The following is an 18,213-nucleotide window of genomic DNA, read 5'->3' as shown; positions in this document are numbered from 1 at the left end:
CACTTACCGCAGATGGTTCTGTGCGTATCAGGTGGGGACCACCATAAGCGGTTGTCGCGTGCCGCATAGTTGAAAAGTCCACGTGTCTTAGAGAGTAAATCCGAGCTGTCGAATCAGCGAAAGAAAAAAAAAATGTGGGCCCGCCTCTCTCGTAATACGCCGACTATAAATAAGGATCACCCGGGAGAGAGAGAGAGAGAGAGTCGAAACAGAAAACAAAATCTCGTGCGAATCTGAAATCATTTTACGTATATTTTAACCTACCTGTGAAAGTCGTGATCTAAGATGATAAATGAGAGAGAGAGAGAGAGAGAGAGAGAGAGAGAGAGAGAGAGAGAGAGACGGTAGATAATCCGAGCAGAAAGCTCGATCTGCTTCCTTGAAACGTTTTAAGATCTTACCTTATGCTGGTTTATAGCTTAAGAAGTTGAGAATCGGTGAAAATGAAAAGCTTTATCTGCTCTTGAAACATGTACAGGTTCTTTGTTTTTTTAAAGCTTGTCTAAGGAGCTTTCTTGTACAAATCGATCGTCTCTCTAGAGAAAGCTGTGGATAAAGCTTTAGCTTGCTGATCCACTTGAAGATCCGTTTCAGCTTTTCTCGGATTCTGTCGATGATCTGCGTTTGGAGGCAGAAGAGTGCTTTATCTTTCTTCTGAAACGATTTTTGTTTTTCAAAACGAAATCGAGTCATATCGGTTGAGAATTGGGCAAAAAGTGTTTTTTGAGGGAGATTGGTTAGGAATTAAAGTAGTCAAAAGATCCTGCCTTTTCGCTTCCTTTAAACAGAGACTTCAAAAATGACCACGATTTCAGGTTCAGCCCTTCAATTCCCAACTGATTCAATCATTCTTCCTTCCCTTAATCATCAAAAGAGCTTCCTTGCTTTGGGCCAGTGCAGAAACAGAGCTACATGCTGCTCTGTTTTGAGGCGAACTGGCGCAGTCACGGTGGAGAATAGGTTTTTCAGGACAAGATTGCGTTTTTCAGATTCAAAACGGCAGCATTTATGGAGGTCTGATGGTCCTGGACATTCTCCAAAGCTCAGAGTCATGGTACCATCTATGGCGTTCTCACAGGTGCCAGACAAGCCACTGGGTCTGTATGATCCATCGTTCGATAAGGATTCTTGTGGAGTTGGATTTGTTGCAGAGTTATCTGGTGAATACAGCAGGAAAACTGTATGTTTAATTGTAGTTTTTGCTTTGTTTCTGCTCAGCATGTCCAGTCTTATTCCTTCATTCAAATTATATTGTTTTTTCATGCTTATAGACTCCCTTTTCTCTAGGTATGAAATTTTGTGTATGCCACTGATTTGCAGGTGGGAGATGCTATAGAGATGTTGGTGCGAATGTCCCACAGAGGTGCTTGTGGCTGCGAAACAAACACCGGTGATGGGGCTGGCATTCTCGTGGCGCTTCCCCATGACTTCTTCACTGAGGCATGTTACCTTGTTTCATCAATGTTATGTCTGGGATGTAATTAAATCTTTATGTTTTGGTTTTTTTTAATGATTTCTCTGTTTATTTGATTATTTTTATGCTCTACACAACCTGATGTTTGTTGGGCAATTTGACATCCAAAATTGTTTTCCTGATTGTCCACTGTTTGGTGCATCTGTTCAGGTTGCTAAGGATGTTGGATTTGAGCTGCCACCACTAGGTGAGTATGCAGTAGGGATGTTCTTCTTACCAACATCAGAAGTTCGCCGTGAAGAAAGCAAAACAGTATTTACCAAGGTATTTTTTGAACTCTGCACTTGTGTCTGTTTATCTGATCTGAGGTTCATCCAATGATTCTCGTGAAGTAATTCTGAGTGCAAATTTTTCTTTAGTCTCCAAAATCTCAACTTGCTTAAGTGAGTAATTTTAACTTTTTAAAAAGTCATTGTTTCTACAGTAAAAATCTGTATTTTATGTCGAGTGTTATTTGTGTTACAGGTTCAGTTTTCCATTGGTTTTGTTCTGAACTGAAACTGCTGCAGTGTCAAAGTGCTGAACTCTTCAATTACAGTTTTTAAAAAAATTATGAAACTTTCTTTAGAGATAAATGATTTTTTTTCTCTGTCTTGTTTATGGTAATGGATTTATTTAAAACTTATAATGCTTGTATAGAATCAATCTATCCCTTAATACATGTCGTTCCTGTTAAATTAATTCTAGGAATATTGATTCTTGTCTGTTGTAATTGGTGATTAATTACTAATGGCTAATCAATGTAATGCTTTTGTTTTTACCAACCTTAATGTAAAATTTCATCTTAATCCGTATGTGACTTGATCACTTAATTTTTATAGGATATAAGAGCACTGTAAGGTTTTGTTTCGAAGAAATGCTTTCTCTAAGTTCTCGATTCTACATGTAGGTTGCGGAGTCACTGGGGCATGTTGTACTTGGGTGGCGCTCTGTCCCAACTGATAATACAGGCTTGGGCAAGTCTGCTCTTCAGACAGAACCTGTTATTGAACAACTGTTCCTTACTCCAACTCCAAGGTCAAACGCTGATTTTGAGCAGCAGGTGATGATCTCTCTCTCTCTCTCTCTCTCTCTATATATATATATATATATATATATATATATATATATATATCCTTGTAATTGGTAGATTCTTTTACATGAAAGAATTTTTCAGATATGGTTCATCATATCATATTTTATCTTCTTTGCAGATGTACATATTACGGAGGGTTTCGATGGTGGCTATTCGAGCTGCACTAAATCTGCAACATGGTGGAGTGAAGGACTTCTATATATGCTCTCTTTCTTCAAGGTGTATTTCATATATTTTTTCTTCTGGATTTTGCAAGTTCTCAAGTGAAGGCTCTTGAGTTGACTACATCTGATGACTACATCTGGATAGCTTATATTTTTCCTTTGATTTGGTAGGACTGTTGTTTACAAAGGTCAACTAAAACCTGATCAACTGAGAGACTACTATTATGCAGATCTTGGCCATAGTAGGTTTACGAGCTTCATGGCCCTGGTAAATATATTCCCTACTTGCATTACTTCTTTATCCCTGAACTCCACATTTCGACAGTGAGTACCATGGTTTTAAATTTCGGCCGAAAACGAAACGAAATGCACATAGTTTCGGAAAAGTACAAATTTCGGCCGAAAAGTTTCGGAAATTTTGGTGAAACGTTTTGGTCAAGTAAGAAATTTCGGTGAAATTTTTACAAGATTTCGTCCGAAATTTTGTACCGAAACCGAAACGGTTTCGCTGATGACCGAAACCGAGATTTAAAACCTTGACAACGACCAGCACGGGGAATTCACTGGGAAGAATGCAGATGTAAGGCTTAGCAACGAGTTCTAAGGCATCGGGATTTCAGTGATTTCTTAAGTTCTTTTGCTTCTATTAATTTCTTGCAGGTTCATTCTAGGTTTTCAACAAATACTTTCCCTAGCTGGGACCGTGCTCAACCTATGAGAGTTTTGGGCCACAATGGTGAGATCAACACACTACGTGGAAATGTAAATTGGTATGTTTTGCAGTACTTAATGATTTCACAGTGGAGCGTACTTATATTTGTTTTTCTCAGCATGTTTGAACAATTTGCAACTGCTTGTGCTTGACTTCACTCAGGATGAAAGCACGGGAAGGTCTTTTAAAGTGCAAGGAACTTGGCTTGTCGAAGAATGAGATGAAGAAACTTCTACCCATTGTCGATCTCACTTCATCTGATTCAGGTATGGTTTTGCTAACCTAACAGTTCATGTGTCCCACACACACACACACACACACACATCCACCCAACCCCACACCCACACACACATCTATACATACATACATACTTATATATATACACGTGTCTATATATATATATATATATAGAGGAATAAGATTGTACGCTCGACCGTACCTAAAGTTAGGTACGTTAGAGTGCCAAATCACATGGGTCCCACATTTTTGGTGAGCATCTAAACCATTCATTTGCAAGGCCCCATCATAGATAGGGTGCATACCAAAAATCAGCTCCATAGGATCATCCTAACCCATCCATTTGTGGAGGCCAAAATGGACAGACAGTGTTTGTCCACAAATCTGCCCATTTTGGCCTCCAGTTTTGGAGGGGTTAGGATGATTCAATGGTACTGATTTTTGGTATGCACCCTATCTATGATGGGGCCTTGCAAATGAATGGTTTAGATGCCCACCAAAAATGGGGGACCCATGTGATTTGGCACTACCGTACCTAACTTTAGGTACGGTCGAGCGTACAATCCTTTTCCTCATATATATATATATATATATATATATATATATATATATATATATATGTTGAGAAAGTTGCCTTATTTCCCACCACTCGGTGGGAAGGCAGTGAGGTAAAATTAGAAATTGCTTTAAATTTAGGTTTGGGAAAACCTAAATATAAAAGTGGGATGACTCATACGGTAATTGTGTGGGAGGCAAGCGTGACGGCTAGAGAAAGAGAGGAAAAGAGAAGGTAAGAGAGAGAAAGGGAGGATAAGAAGAGAAGTGGGTTTCTTCCTCGGGGTTTCTTCTTGGGTTCTCTTGGGGTTTTCTCTTGGGTCACTCTCTTGTACGGTCTTGGGTTTGAGAAGCAAGGAAAGGGTTGTGGGTTTGTGATTAATCCATTGTAATCCTTGTATTTTGTTTTTCTCATAGTGGAAGATCGTGTTTCTCGCCCGTGGAGTAGGCTTGGCCGAACCACGCAAAATCTCGGTGTTAATCTTGTGGCTTGCTTGTTTATTACTTTTATCTTGTTCGTTAAATTTGTGCACGATCGAATTGGTTTGCCCGGCGGATTTTCTCAACAAGTGGTATCAGAGCCAAGTTGAGCGATCATCGAGGCCGGGTGGGGTGGTCGTGGGTGTTGTGGTTGAATCGCGGTTAGAGCGATCTTTGGGGGTAGAAAGATTGTTTAGGAAAGATTCTCGTTCGAGGTGGAGTCTGTGAAGTGCGGAGTAATCTGAGATGGCGGTAAAATCAAGTTCTACTCAGTTCAATATCGACAGATTTGACGGAAAGGGCAGTTTCACCCTATGGCAGATGAGGATGAAGGACATCCTAGTTCAGCAGGGCTTGGCTAAGGCGTTGAAGGGAAAGGATGGGAAGCCGGAGAACATGACGGACCCCGAGTGGGAAGACATTGAGTCGAAGGCGGTTAGCACGATTCGACTATGTTTGGCAGATAGCGTTATGTTTAATGTTATGGAAGAAGAAGATGCGCCGAAATTATGAGAGAAGTTGGAAAAGTTCTATATGTCAAAAAGCTTGGCCAACCAGTTGTATCTGAAACGGTAATTATATGGGCTGAAGATGCAGGTAGGCGGAGATCTTCTGAAACACATCAGGATGTTCAACAGGCTTGTGGATCAGCTCCACAAGGTTGACGAAAAGTTGAAGGAAGAAGACAAGGCCCTTTTGCTTCTTACTTCGCTTCCTGATTCGTATGACAACCTGGTGACAACTTTATTGTATGGCAATGATACAATAAAGTTGGGGGAAGTCACGGCGTCGCTTTTATCGAATGAGATGCAGAAGAAACCTGTTCTTGGTGGAAGTGAAGAGCATGGGTTGGTTGTTCATGGCGGGAATCAAAGAGGAAGGTCGTCTGACAGGGGATCAGGAAAAGGCAGGTCAAGATCCAGGGTCGGCGGAAAGGGCGTGCAGTGTTACTGTTACAAGAAATATGGCCACATCAAGCGAGATTGTCCAAAGCGAGCTGACCGGGCGGACAATGGTGCTACGAATACTGTGGTGGTGGTAACGGATGAGCAGAGGGAAGAGTTTGGAGATGTTCTTACAGTCTCCACAGTTAATCATGCTTCTCCTCATGATGAGTGGATTTTAGATTCAGGGTACTCTGTTCATGTATGCTCCAAGAGGGAATATTTTGATACGTTCCATGAGACAAGAGCGGGTGTAGTGTCCTTGGGTGACGGGTCTACTTGTGACGTCACGGGAGTTGGGACGGTGAAGATCAAGATGTTTGATGGAGTGATTCATACTTTGGGTGGTGTGGTGTATGTCTCAAAGATACGAAAGAATCTAGTATCTCTTGGCCGGTTGGACTCTAGGGGTTGCAGGTTTTCAGCTGCAGGTGGAGCCATTAAAATCACACACGGTTGTATGGTTCTGATGAAAGGAGAGAAGTGTGGCGAATTATATCGTCTGGTCGGGGACATGGTGACGAGTGTTCCTAAGACTTCGATGGCTAGTTGGAAACATAGTAGAAGTGCGTGTACGCGTATGGTCTCTTTCGCAGTTGGTGCAGAGACCTGTTTCCAGGTTGCAGACGATGGTGAGAAGATGACAGTACCTGTGTTGGAGAGGATGGATTGAGATCCCTCTCCAAGGTTGACTAGGTGAGTCAATGGGTTGGCAGCTACACATGTGCATTGGCCGTGTTGATCAAATCAGAAGGAGTCAGAACCTAGGTGATTCAAGGGTGTGTAGCTCGTACTTCGGAAGGCCAATGGTGGTTTGCGGTAATAGCGGACTGGTGGCGACATCAACGGGAAATCTTCAGGTCCACGGGAAATAAGACAAGGTGGAGATTGTTGAGAAAGTTGCCTTATTTCCCACCACTCGGTGGGAAGGCAGTGAGGTAAAATTAGAAATTGCTTTTAATTTCGCTTTTAATTTAGGTTTAGGAAAACCTAAATATAAAAGTGGGATGCCTCATACGGTAATTGTGTGGGAGGCAAGCATGACGGCTAGAGAAAAAGAGAAAAAGAGAGAAGGTAAGAGAGAGAAAGGGAGGAGAAGAAAAGAAGTGGGTTTCTTCCTCGGGGTTTCTTCTTGGGTCTTTTCTTAGGTTCTCTTGGGGTTTTCTCTTGGGTCACTCTCTTGTACGGTCTTGGGTTTGAGAAGCAAGGAAAGGGTTGCGGGTTTGTGGGTTTGTGATTAATCCATTTTAATCATTGTATTTTGTTTTTCTCATAGTGGAAGATCGTGTTTCTCGCCCGTGGAATAAGCTTGGCCGAACCACGTAAAATCTCGGTGTTCATCTTGTAGCTTGCTTGTTTATTACTTTTATCTTTTTCGTTAAATTTGTGCACGATCGAATTGGTTTGCCCGGCAGATTTTCTCAACAATATAAAAAAAAATAAATAAAAAAAAAATAAAAAAAAATAAAAATAAATAAATATATATATATATATATATATATATATATATATATATATATATATATATAAAAGAGGGGCTACCCCTTGGCACCCTCTCTCCTTTTTAAGAGTGCTAATAAAAATGTGGAGGGGTGAACCCACTGATCCTCTCGCTCGTAAAAAAACCTCTCCCTCTCTCTCTCTCTCTCTCTCTCTCTCTCTCTCTCTCTCTCTCTCTCCATGTGTGTGTGGTTTGCATAGTCACATTGTTTTGTATCCTTTGCGTGCGCTCGAACGCACACACGCACACGCACGCACGCACGCACACACACACATATATATACAATTTGTGAATTATTAATATGCCATATCATATGTTTGTATATGTATCCAGAACTCATTTTTTAACTTGGAATTATCTGATTGTTCAGGAGTTTTGGATGGTGTTCTTGAATTTCTGGTTCGAGCTGGAAGAAGTCTTCCTGAAGCTATCATGATGATGATTCCAGAAGCATGGCAAAATGATAAGAACATGGATCCTGATAGAAAGGCTTTGTATGAATACTTTTCAGCTCTTATGGAACCATGGGATGGGCCTGCTCTTATAACATGTAAAGTTTTATATTAGACCTGGGTTCATATTTATGTGGTTCTTCATGTAAAATACTGTTTTTGAACTTATATCTATTTTGTAATAATCTGCAGTTACTGATGGTCGCTATCTTGGAGCAACATTGGACCGGAATGGTCTGCGTCCAGGTCGCTTTTACATCACACATAGTGGACGTGTTATCATGGCTAGTGAAGTTGGTGTTGTAGACATTCCACCTGAAGATGTGTGTCGGAAAGGAAGACTCAACCCTGGAATGATGTTGTTGGTAGACTTTGAGAATCATATTGTTGTTGATGATGGAGCCTTGAAAAAGCAATATTCTCTTGCGAGGCCATATGGGCAGTGGCTCGAAAGACAGAAAATAGAACTCGAGGACATTGTCAATTCTGTTTCTGAAACTGACAGAATCCCACCTACTATATCTGGAACATTGCCTGTAAGTCCAACATGATGTTTGACAACTTTCTTCTTAATTCTTGAATTCTGAGTTTGAGAGCTTGACCACCCTGTCTTTCAGGCATTCGGCCATGAGGATAACACGGAAAACATGGGAATTCATGGCTTGTTGGCTCCACTGAAGGCTTTTGGGTAAGTAGAGATTTCCACTCTTTTGTTCTATCCTGCTTTTCGCTCATATATGGAAATAATTGACTCTCCTTTCGTGCAGTTATACTGTAGAAGCCTTGGAGATGCTGTTGCTACCCATGGCAAAAGATCGTACTGAGGCTCTTGGCTCAATGGGAAATGATGCTCCATTGGCTGTGATGTCAAACAGGGAGAAACTTACATTTGAGTATTTCAAACAAATGTTCGCTCAGGTCACAAACCCTCCGATTGATCCAATCCGGGAGAAAATAGTCACCTCCATGGAGTGCATGATCGGTCCAGAAGGTGACCTGACTGAAACAACGGAAGAGCAGTGCAATCGCCTCTCACTAAAGGGGTCTCTACTGTCCATTGAAGAAATGGAATCCATAAAAAGGATGAACTACAGAGGTTGGCGCAGTAAAGTTCTTGATATCACATACTCAAAAGACCGGGGTCGGAAGGGTTTGGAAGAGACATTGGATAGGATCTGTTCTGAGGCACATAATGCAATTCGCGAGGGTTATACAACATTGGTATTGTCTGACAGATGTAAGTTACTTCTCAACTTGAAAAGTGTCCCATAAATTTTTCTGGGAAACAGAAAACATTGATTCAAAATGTAGCAGCTGTATTGGACTTCTTGACCTGGGCGTCAGTATAAAACTGCAAAGTACCTTGCTCCAAGTTTTCTTGTATCATTTGCCTATTATTTGCGAGCGTTTTTACTGTTCCATTTATGTGAATACATTTTATTTGTGACATTCTTTTAGTTTTGTAACTTTATTAGTATGTCACATATCTCTTGGTCCTCATATTTGACACATTGCCTCAGCGCTCACACATGCTTGTGCCTATTTATATGATACATTTTCTACTATTTGCTTACTATTTTTTTAATTAGTTGTTTCAAATCGTTAAGTATGTTTTCTTCTGTTTCAATCCAGCATTTTCGTCAAAGCGTGTCTCTGTAAGTTCCCTGTTGGCAGTTGGTGCTGTACATCAACATTTAGTTTCAAAGCTTGAACGCACCCGGATTGGGTTGATAGTGGAATCTGCTGAGCCACGTGAAGTGCACCATTTCTGTACTCTAGTTGGATTTGGCGCAGATGCTATTTGCCCATATTTAGCTATAGAAGCTATTTGGCGTCTGCAGATGGACGGGAAAATCCCCCCTAAAGCAAATGGTGAGTTCCATTCAAAGGAGGATCTTGTCAAGACATACTTCAAAGCAAGCAACTATGGAATGATGAAAGTTCTTGCTAAGATGGGGATATCAACCTTGGCCTCTTACAAGGGTGCTCAGATTTTTGAAGCTCTGGGTCTTTCATCAGAGGTGGTCCGGAGGTGTTTCAATGGAACGCCCAGCAGAGTCGAAGGTGCAACATTTGAAATTCTTGCTCGTGATGCACTTCGTCTGCATGAGATGGCATTTCCAAGCAGGGTTTTACCTCCTGGGTGTGCAGACGCTGTAGCATTGCCTAATCCTGGGGATTATCACTGGAGAAAAGGGGGTGAAGTACATCTTAATGATCCCCTTGCCATTGCGAAGCTGCAAGAGGCAGCGAGATCAAACAGTGTGGCTGCATATAAAGAATATTCTAAGCGGATAGAGGAGCTTAACAAGACCTGCAATTTGCGGGGTATGTTAAAGTTTAAAGACGTAGAGGGGAAAGTTCCTTTGGATGAAGTGGAACCTGCCAGCGAGATTATAAAGCGTTTCTGCACAGGTGCCATGAGTTACGGATCAATATCATTAGAGGCACACACCACTTTGGCTATTGCAATGAACAAAATTGGTGGGAAATCTAATACAGGTATGAATGATATTCCTGTTCAAAATTATAATGGATTCTTTCTTTACTATTTATTCTCATGAGTATCATAAGAATGTTTAAAATTTGAACAAAAATTTATCTCTACTAAATAGCCCATCATGTGCTCTCCATTGTAATTTGTTGTCAGCTTTCATACATGGTTCTGTTGTAACTTTGTCATTGATCGTGTGCCTTAAAGCTGTTCAAATCATCTGTAAGCGATTGATTATTATGGCTAACAATTATTTGGTCATGTATTGTTACTAAGCATCTTATAATTATGTTTTTATTATGGACCATTTGCTTAGCTCTTATCTGTACTATATATTTAGTTTTGATGGAAGAACATAGCTTCATCCATGTTTTCAATAAATAAAAAAACATAGCTTCATCCATACCATTCAGAAAAAAGAAATACCTTCATCCATTTTCAAAGAAATTTGAAAACGTAACTTCCTAATTATGATTAATCAGAATAACCAAATTTAAAAGGTATCCACTCTCACGCCTCCATGTTTTCCAACTTCCACTCTCCCACCTTTCTACATAACTGTCATAAATTTTCAATGCCTTAACCATTTAAAAAATCTCTCTCTCTCTCTCTCTCTCTCTCTCTCTCTCTCTCCCCTTTGCATGTCTGATTATCGCCGCATGCCCTTTTTACTACTCATTTAAAAAAAATAAAGTGTGCACTGTGCAATATCTCTTAGGGGCCATTTGGATCTAGGGAAATGGAAAAAATAATCCATGGAAAAAAATTCCAGGGTTTAGTAGGGTTGAAATTTTCTTAGAGAATAGGAAAACATTTTGATTTTGGAAAAAAAAAAAACCATGGAAAATGGCTTAGCTAAATGCTGGGATACTCATTCTACATGGGAAAAAAATTTAGATGAAATTTTTTCCTTGCATCCAAACAGCTTCTAAATGGTTAATTTTTCCCTTTTTTCTTTCATACTTTGTTTTTCCGAATGTCAAGTTCTGCAGATATGAAATGATTTTACAGATATTTACTGCTCAGAAATGCTATCTAAAACACTGCCTTTGGCATTTATTTATTTGTTACGGAATTGTTCTGAAGGTGAGGGTGGGGAGAACCCATCTCGTATGGAGCCTCTCCAGGATGGTTCAATGAATCCAAAGAGGAGTGCAATTAAGCAGGTTGCAAGTGGGAGATTTGGAGTTTCTAGCTATTATCTTACAAATGCTGATGAACTCCAGATAAAGATGGCTCAGGTAACTGTTGGATAGTAATAATGCATACTCTAAACTACCATTTTATGGTTCATGCTTTTGCTATTGAGATTGAAATTGCATGCTTCCTATTTATCCCCTCCATTCCTATTGGAACAGAGGTTCGTCTTGTTTATGAATTTATGTTCATGGGCAGATGTTGCTGAGAATGCAAAGCACCTCAGTGTGTCTTTGCATCTTAAACTGATACATACCTTTGGCATTTGGTGAGGTTATATATAAACTAGAATTTTGTTTTTTCTTTATGAGTTGGCTTTATTTCCTGATGATGTCATGGGTCTTATTATACAGGGAGCCAAGCCTGGTGAAGGAGGTGAACTTCCAGGCCATAAGGTTATTGATGACATTGCAGTCACAAGGAATTCCACTGCTGGTGTGGGACTCATCAGCCCCCCTCCTCATCATGATATTTATTCCATTGAAGACCTTGCCCAACTTATTCATGATCTAAAGGTATGCATATCGTTTCTTTTTCAACCGCTCACCAAGTTAGGCATCTTTCTTTGTTGGAATCAAATTACCACTGTATGAATTGCCATTTCTTTGCATTTTTTTCAGTTTTTGACGATTCATTCCCATGCGCAGTTGATTGATATGAAGAATGAGACTTCTGTGCTCAGTATTTTGTCATATTGATTGAGCACTCGTCATTCTGAGACCTATTTTCCGTCTTTTGTAGAATTCTAATCCAGGGGCACGAATCAGTGTTAAGCTGGTATCTGAGGCTGGTGTTGGTGTAATTGCTAGTGGTGTTGTAAAAGGTCATGCCGACCATGTCTTGATCGCTGGTCACGATGGAGGCACAGGAGCTTCCCGATGGACAGGCATCAAGAATGCAGGGCTCCCCTGGGAACTTGGTTTGGCAGAGACCCACCAAACTCTTGTCGCAAATGATCTCCGTGGGCGGACCGTTCTTCAGACCGATGGCCAACTAAAAACAGGAAGAGATATTGCCATTGCCGCCCTCCTTGGTGCCGAGGAGTTTGGTTTCAGCACTGCCCCTCTCATTACCCTTGGGTGCATCATGATGCGAAAATGCCATAAGAACACCTGTCCAGTTGGAATTGCTACTCAAGACCCTGTTCTTCGTGAGAAATTTGCTGGAGAACCTGAACACGTCATCAACTTCTTCTTTATGCTAGCCGAAGAGGTGAGGGAAATAATGTCTAAGTTGGGATTCCGGACCATTAATGAGATGGTCGGCCGTGCAGATATGTTAGAGACAGATAAAGAAGTAGTTAAGAACAATGAGAAACTTGAAAACATAGATTTATCACTGCTACTCAGATCCGCAGCTGACATTCGCCCGGAAGCTGCTCAGCATTGCATCCAGAAACAAGATCATTCTCTGGACATGGCTTTAGATCAAGAACTGATATCTTCATCTAAAGCTGCTCTTGAAAAGGGCCTTCCTGTATACATTGAGATGCCTATTCGGAATGTTAACCGTGCAGTAGGAACCATGCTTAGTCATGAAGTCACTAAGCGCTTCCACATGAATGGCCTTCCTACAGATACCATCCATGTGAGGTTGAGTGGAAGTGCTGGTCAGAGCCTCGGGGCTTTCCTCTGCCCAGGAATCACGCTCGAGCTTGAAGGCGACAGCAATGACTATGTTGGAAAAGGATTATCGGGTGGTAAGATCGTCGTTTATCCTCCAAGGAAAAGCCAGTTCGATCCAAAGGAAAACATTGTGATTGGTAATGTTGCTCTTTATGGAGCAACTAGTGGGGAGGCATATTTCAATGGGATGGCAGCTGAGAGATTTTGTGTTCGTAACTCGGGTGCTAAAGCTGTTGTAGAAGGTGTCGGTGATCATGGTTGTGAGTACATGACTGGGGGTACTGTTGTGGTACTTGGAAAAACTGGGAGGAATTTTGCAGCTGGTATGAGTGGTGGAGTTGCTTACGTTCTTGATGTGGACGAAAAGTTCCGTTCTAGATGTAATAGTGAGCTGGTAGATCTTGATAAAGTTGAGGAGGAAGAGGATATTACAACCTTAAGGATGATGATACAACAACATCAGAGGCATACCAACAGCATGTTGGCAAGAGAAGTCCTTGCTGGTTTTGAGGGTCTTCTTCCCAAGTTTGTGAAAGTATTCCCAAGGGATTACAAGCGTGTTCTTGCAAACTTGAAGGCAGAGAAAGCTTCCCTGGAGGCTGAGGCCTTAGAAGAGGCAGATTTGATGAAGAAGGATGCCTTTGAAGAGCTTAAGAAATTGGCAATGGCATCCTTAAGTGACAAAGCGAATCTGGTAACTTATGTCCAGGTTTTAATTTCTATCTAAGTTTCTTTGCCTTACTGTGTTGATATGTTGTCATATTTTTTCCCGTTGTGAATTGGTATTCTGCTTTCATAATGTAGTTTCTCTTGTTAAGGGAGATTATATTGTTCATAAAAAACAAAAATTGTAGTTTCTCTTGTAAAGGGAGATTATATTGTTCATAAAAAACAAAAATTCAAGAATATTTGGGTCATTTTGTCAAGTAATAAGCATATTGTTTCATCTCAGGAAATTCATTCTTGAATCATTTCTCGAGAAAGCGAGGGGTGGGGGTTGATGGTTGATTGTTTTATTCTTTTGTGTCATTTAGATGCTACATCAGTTCTTGTGAAAATTGGGACATGTGACATTTTGATCAGAAATATGAATGTTATAGTTTTGGGAAAAACAGTATATTCTTTTTGCAAACTGCTTGAAAATTTTATCCTATCTGAAATCTCAAGGTGATATTATGATAAATCTCTTTCAAGTCAATTTGTGTTTCGAATGATTGTACAGTTCTGGTTATGAATCTAACACACTTAATGATTTACAGGAAGTGAGAGAGAAAGAGCCACCGAAGAGGCCAACCCAAGTTGCAGATGCTGTCAAGCATCGGGGTTTCCTTGCTTATGAGCGGGAGAGCATTTCATACAGAGATCCCACTGTTAGGATTAATGACTGGGAGGAGGTTGCAGAGGAGTCAAAGCCTGGCCCACTGTTGAAGACCCAATCTGCCCGTTGCATGGATTGCGGAACTCCTTTTTGTCATCAGGTAACATTTAGATATGATTACATTCTTTGGGGTTTAAGGCCCGATAGTTGGTATGTAGATCAGTATAAAGTCCCTTAATCTTTTTTCATCGTATTATTCACATTGGGCTTATTTTATTTGGTTATTCTTAATCTGAACTTTGTTGTATTTGTTTCTGTTCAGGAGAATTCTGGGTGCCCTCTTGGGAATAAGATACCAGAATTCAATGAGTTGGTCTACCAAAATAGATGGCGTGAAGCATTGGACCGGCTTCTAGAGACAAACAACTTCCCAGAATTTACTGGACGAGTATGTCCTGCTCCTTGTGAAGGTTCTTGTGTTCTTGGAATAATTGAGAACCCTGTGTCTATTAAAAGCATCGAGTGCTCCATCATAGACAAGGCCTTTGAGGAAGGGTGGATGGTTCCTCGACCTCCACTCAAGAGGACTGGGTAGTTTCCTTGTGCCTTCAGCCTCCAAGTTTGCTTTTCTCATACTTTTCACGTTGCCTTCTTCTAATTTGCGTCTTGTCACTTATGGGACATCTTGGAATTTATGTCATCTCTGGATTTCTCCATCTTTATTATTACACCTGTCTTTTAATTTTTAGGTAAATGACCAAATTTTTCATGGGTCTGAAGGAAATTATTTGTGGATGCAGGAAGAAAGTTGCTATAGTAGGGAGTGGACCAGCTGGTTTGGCTGCTGCTGATCAGTTGAATAGAATGGGTCATTTGGTCACAGTGTTTGAGCGTTCTGACCGTATTGGGGGCCTGATGATGTATGGAGTTCCCAACATGAAGGCTGACAAAATTGACATTGTCCAACGGCGTGTCAATCTTATGACAGAGGAAGGCATCAATTTTGTGGTGAATGCAAATGTTGGGGCGGATCCTTTGTACTCTCTCGAACGGCTTCGTGCTGAGAATGATGCAATTGTCTTGGCTTGCGGAGCTACTAAACCAAGGTAATAGTATGAAAAATCAAGATTCTAATTTTCATTATCGTCGCATTTATTATAAATATGGTGACAATCCCTTTCTTTCAGACTCAGGCCCTGTTTGTTGGATTTTGAAAACCAATTGTGAGCCCAGAACTGATTATTGGACTCAAAATTAAGCATAAATTTGATTCCAATAATCAGTTTTGCTTTCGCAATCAGTTCTCAAAATCCAAAACAAGCAGGACCTTACTGTTTTGCTAGAATATGTTATGGGCAGCATTAAAAAACAGGGACTTAGCTCTGTAATTGTCTTCCTATTCTTAACTTTTACCTGGCCAGTGAACACGCTGAGTTGATCATCGGTTGGACCAATATCTTATAAAGCTGTATCTTAAATTTGGTATTCAGACCTTGGTCAAATTGAGTCAATTCTGCTGAGTTCTGAGCCATCAGCAATTTCTTTTGACATTTGTTTTGAGTATCATAATAATCCAGTACACTGGTTAAGGTAAAACAACTTGATAAGCCAATCATCATTGTTTTGGTGGCAAAACATAGTCAGGTCTTACAGTTTAGGATTGTACAGGGATCTTCCTGTTCCTGGGAGGGAGTTCTCCGGAATCCATTTCGCGATGGAATTTCTTCATGCAAACACCAAGAGTTTGCTAGACAGTGATCTTAAGGATGGGAAATACATATCCGCCAAGGCGAAGAAGGTGGTAGTCATAGGAGGCGGCGACACAGGAACTGATTGCATAGGGACATCTATCCGGCATGGATGCCCCAACATTATAAATCTAGAGCTTCTTCCCGAGCCACCTCGAACTAGAGCTCCAGGCAACCCATGGCCACAGGTTCAATCTTTGCTTACCAAAAATACCAAAGTAGTCTTTCTTATTCATATTCATAGTCTGAGACTGTTCCCTTTATTCCCCAAGAGGTGGCATATGATGTTACTTCTCAATTTTTTTTTCAGTGGCCTCGTATATTCCGTGTGGATTACGGCCACCAAGAAGCAACGGCCAAGTTTGGAAAGGATCCAAGATCTTACGAGGTCTTGACAAAGCGGTTTGTGGGGGATGAAAATGGGGCTGTTAAAGGGCTTGAGTTGGTTAGAGTGCACTGGGCGAAAGATGCTAGTGGGAAATTTCAGTTCAGGGAAGTTGAGGGCTCAGCGGAGATAATTGAGGCCGATTTGGTACTCTTGGCAATGGGGTTTATTGGTCCTGAATCGGTGAGTTCTCTTTGTTCTTCTCAATTACAAACCTCTTGAATGACTCTCACCACCCTAGCTGGTAGGTGTTATCACATGATCACCACCTGGACATGATTTGGTGACTGTGTATTGGGTATGCACCATTAAATTGGTATATATGCCGTACACTGGACCATCCTATTGATTAAAGGCCTCTTTGGATACCCTCTAAAACTAAGGCGGTGTTCATTTTGGATTTTGGGAATTGATTTTTAGTCCAAAACTGATTATCAGATTCAAATTTAAACTCAAAATTGAGTCCAATAATAAGATTTTGACTCAAAATCAGTTCTTAAAATCCAAAACAAGCAGGCCTTAAAAGGTTATTTTCATATTAATGTTATCTGCTTATAATCTTATGTGCAAATAATGATTATATATGTGAATCTTAGTTAATGAATTTCAAAGTAGGCTTAGTGTCTCATTTACAAATAAGATTAACTTAAAATAACCTTATCTATACGTAATTGAACGCAACTTTGAGTCCAATAATCAGTTTTGGACTCAAAATCAATTCTCATAATAAAAAACGAACAGGGCCTTAATGTTCGAGTCTTGCCAAGGATTTATATTTGCTCCCGGGCCCCTTTCTAGAAAACATATATCTATTTACTCAGGCTTTGATGGTCAGTGAGATTTGATTATTATCAGGGCAAAATCCTTGATAAGAATATGACATCTGCACTCCCTTGTTTTGACAACGGTACTTATCAAACACTTAAGTTGTAAAGTATTAAATAAAGAAATGTGGCATTCTCAAAGCATTGGACTGCTAATATCATATTCATCCCATTGTTCATATCATCTTAGAATGTTCATTTCTGTTGAATTATCCAGACTATCGCGGATCGTCTAGGTTTGGAACGGGACAACCGATCAAATTTCAAAGCCGAGTATGGCCGCTTCTCAACCAATGTGAACGGGGTTTTCGCCGCCGGAGACTGCCGCCGCGGGCAGTCGCTGGTTGTATGGGCCATTTCCGAGGGCCGACAAGCAGCTTCTCAGGTAGACAAGTATCTGACTGAAGAGGACCTCAAAATCCCCTCCATCCGTCAAGAGGATTTTGACAAGAAGCAGGATACCAAACACACTGTAATGACATAAGGGGGATCACATTTTTATTTATTTATAGGAGAATGATTTTTGCAAGCATAATACAAAGGAACACATTGATTTACAGGGTGGGCCTTGTGCAGACAAGTGGCAGCAGATGAACAGGCTCGAGAAATTAGAAGCTATTTTTGCAGTAATAATTAATAAGCCATGCTTTTGTTTCTAGTTTTTTCTCTCTTGACAGGGTGTTGTAAGTTTTTTCAGTGGTAGTGGCTCTTTTGATCTTTCTATTTAATACTTATTTTCTTTTGGGTTTGTAGAAAGATGGTCTGGTAATGTTTGAGGAATAATGTACAGTTTTATTTGCCTGAAATGATCTGGCTATTTGTGTTGTATATTTGGTCTCTTTTTTCTTGAACTTTGGGGTGGGGTTACTAATTCCAGGTCTTGAAAGTTTTGCACTTACAGGCCAAGATACATGTCCATGTATGATGCATTCAAACCCATATTTAAGTCCGGCACATAATATGATCATTTGAGTAGGTCTTTTATGCCTCTTTTTTCTTCAAATTTGTGGTTGCGTTACTAATTATAG

The 18,213-nt window shown here is 40.5% G+C and overlaps 1 protein-coding gene across 3 annotated transcripts; it reads left to right on the top strand.

Annotated features, from left to right (window-relative positions):
* The first annotated feature begins 206 nt into the window (after positions 1-206).
* LOC143890471 (glutamate synthase [NADH], amyloplastic-like) lies at positions 207-18,013 on the top strand. Of its 3 annotated transcripts, none has more exons than XM_077395169.1 (22): positions 207-1,180; positions 1,321-1,440; positions 1,625-1,738; positions 2,364-2,516; positions 2,668-2,768; positions 2,885-2,981; positions 3,374-3,483; positions 3,588-3,691; positions 7,513-7,692; positions 7,787-8,130; positions 8,212-8,282; positions 8,362-8,831; positions 9,227-10,096; positions 11,175-11,329; positions 11,639-11,800; positions 12,027-13,604; positions 14,170-14,388; positions 14,551-14,819; positions 15,029-15,334; positions 15,897-16,164; positions 16,287-16,544; positions 17,403-18,013. In XM_077395169.1, exons 1-22 carry the CDS (start codon positions 800-802, stop codon positions 17,667-17,669), a joined length of 6,597 nt encoding a protein of 2,198 aa, XP_077251284.1. In that variant the 5' UTR covers positions 207-799; the 3' UTR covers positions 17,670-18,013. The 3 variants fall into 3 exon arrangements, with proteins under 3 accessions (XP_077251284.1, XP_077251283.1, XP_077251285.1); XM_077395168.1 differs by having other exon boundaries at positions 12,027-13,619; XM_077395170.1 differs by lacking the exons at positions 207-1,180; positions 1,321-1,440; positions 1,625-1,738; positions 2,364-2,516 and having other exon boundaries at positions 3,385-3,483; positions 12,027-13,619.
* Positions 18,014-18,213: the final 200 nt, after the last annotated feature.

Source organism: Tasmannia lanceolata, unplaced genomic scaffold, assembly GCF_043159265.1.
Source record: "Tasmannia lanceolata isolate RefF3 unplaced genomic scaffold, GAP_Taslan_0.1 ptg000013l, whole genome shotgun sequence".
NCBI classification, from domain to species: domain Eukaryota; kingdom Viridiplantae; phylum Streptophyta; class Magnoliopsida; order Canellales; family Winteraceae; genus Tasmannia; species Tasmannia lanceolata.
Note: the sequence above shows the minus strand (reverse complement) of the source record. Positions and strands in the feature narration are given on the sequence as shown.

What these genes read in the sequence shown, in the direction of transcription:
- LOC143890471 (XM_077395168.1), top strand. Translation starts at nt 800, where the DNA reads ATGACCACGATTTCAGGTTCAGCCCTTCAATTCCCAACTGATTCAATC. An exon ending in CTACGTGGAAATGTAAATTG is followed by an intron (nt 3,484 to 3,587) that starts GTATGTTTTGCA and finishes GACTTCACTCAG; the next exon opens with GATGAAAGCACGGGAAGGTC. An exon ending in TGGGCCTGCTCTTATAACAT is followed by an intron (nt 7,693 to 7,786) that starts GTAAAGTTTTAT and finishes AATAATCTGCAG; the next exon opens with TTACTGATGGTCGCTATCTT.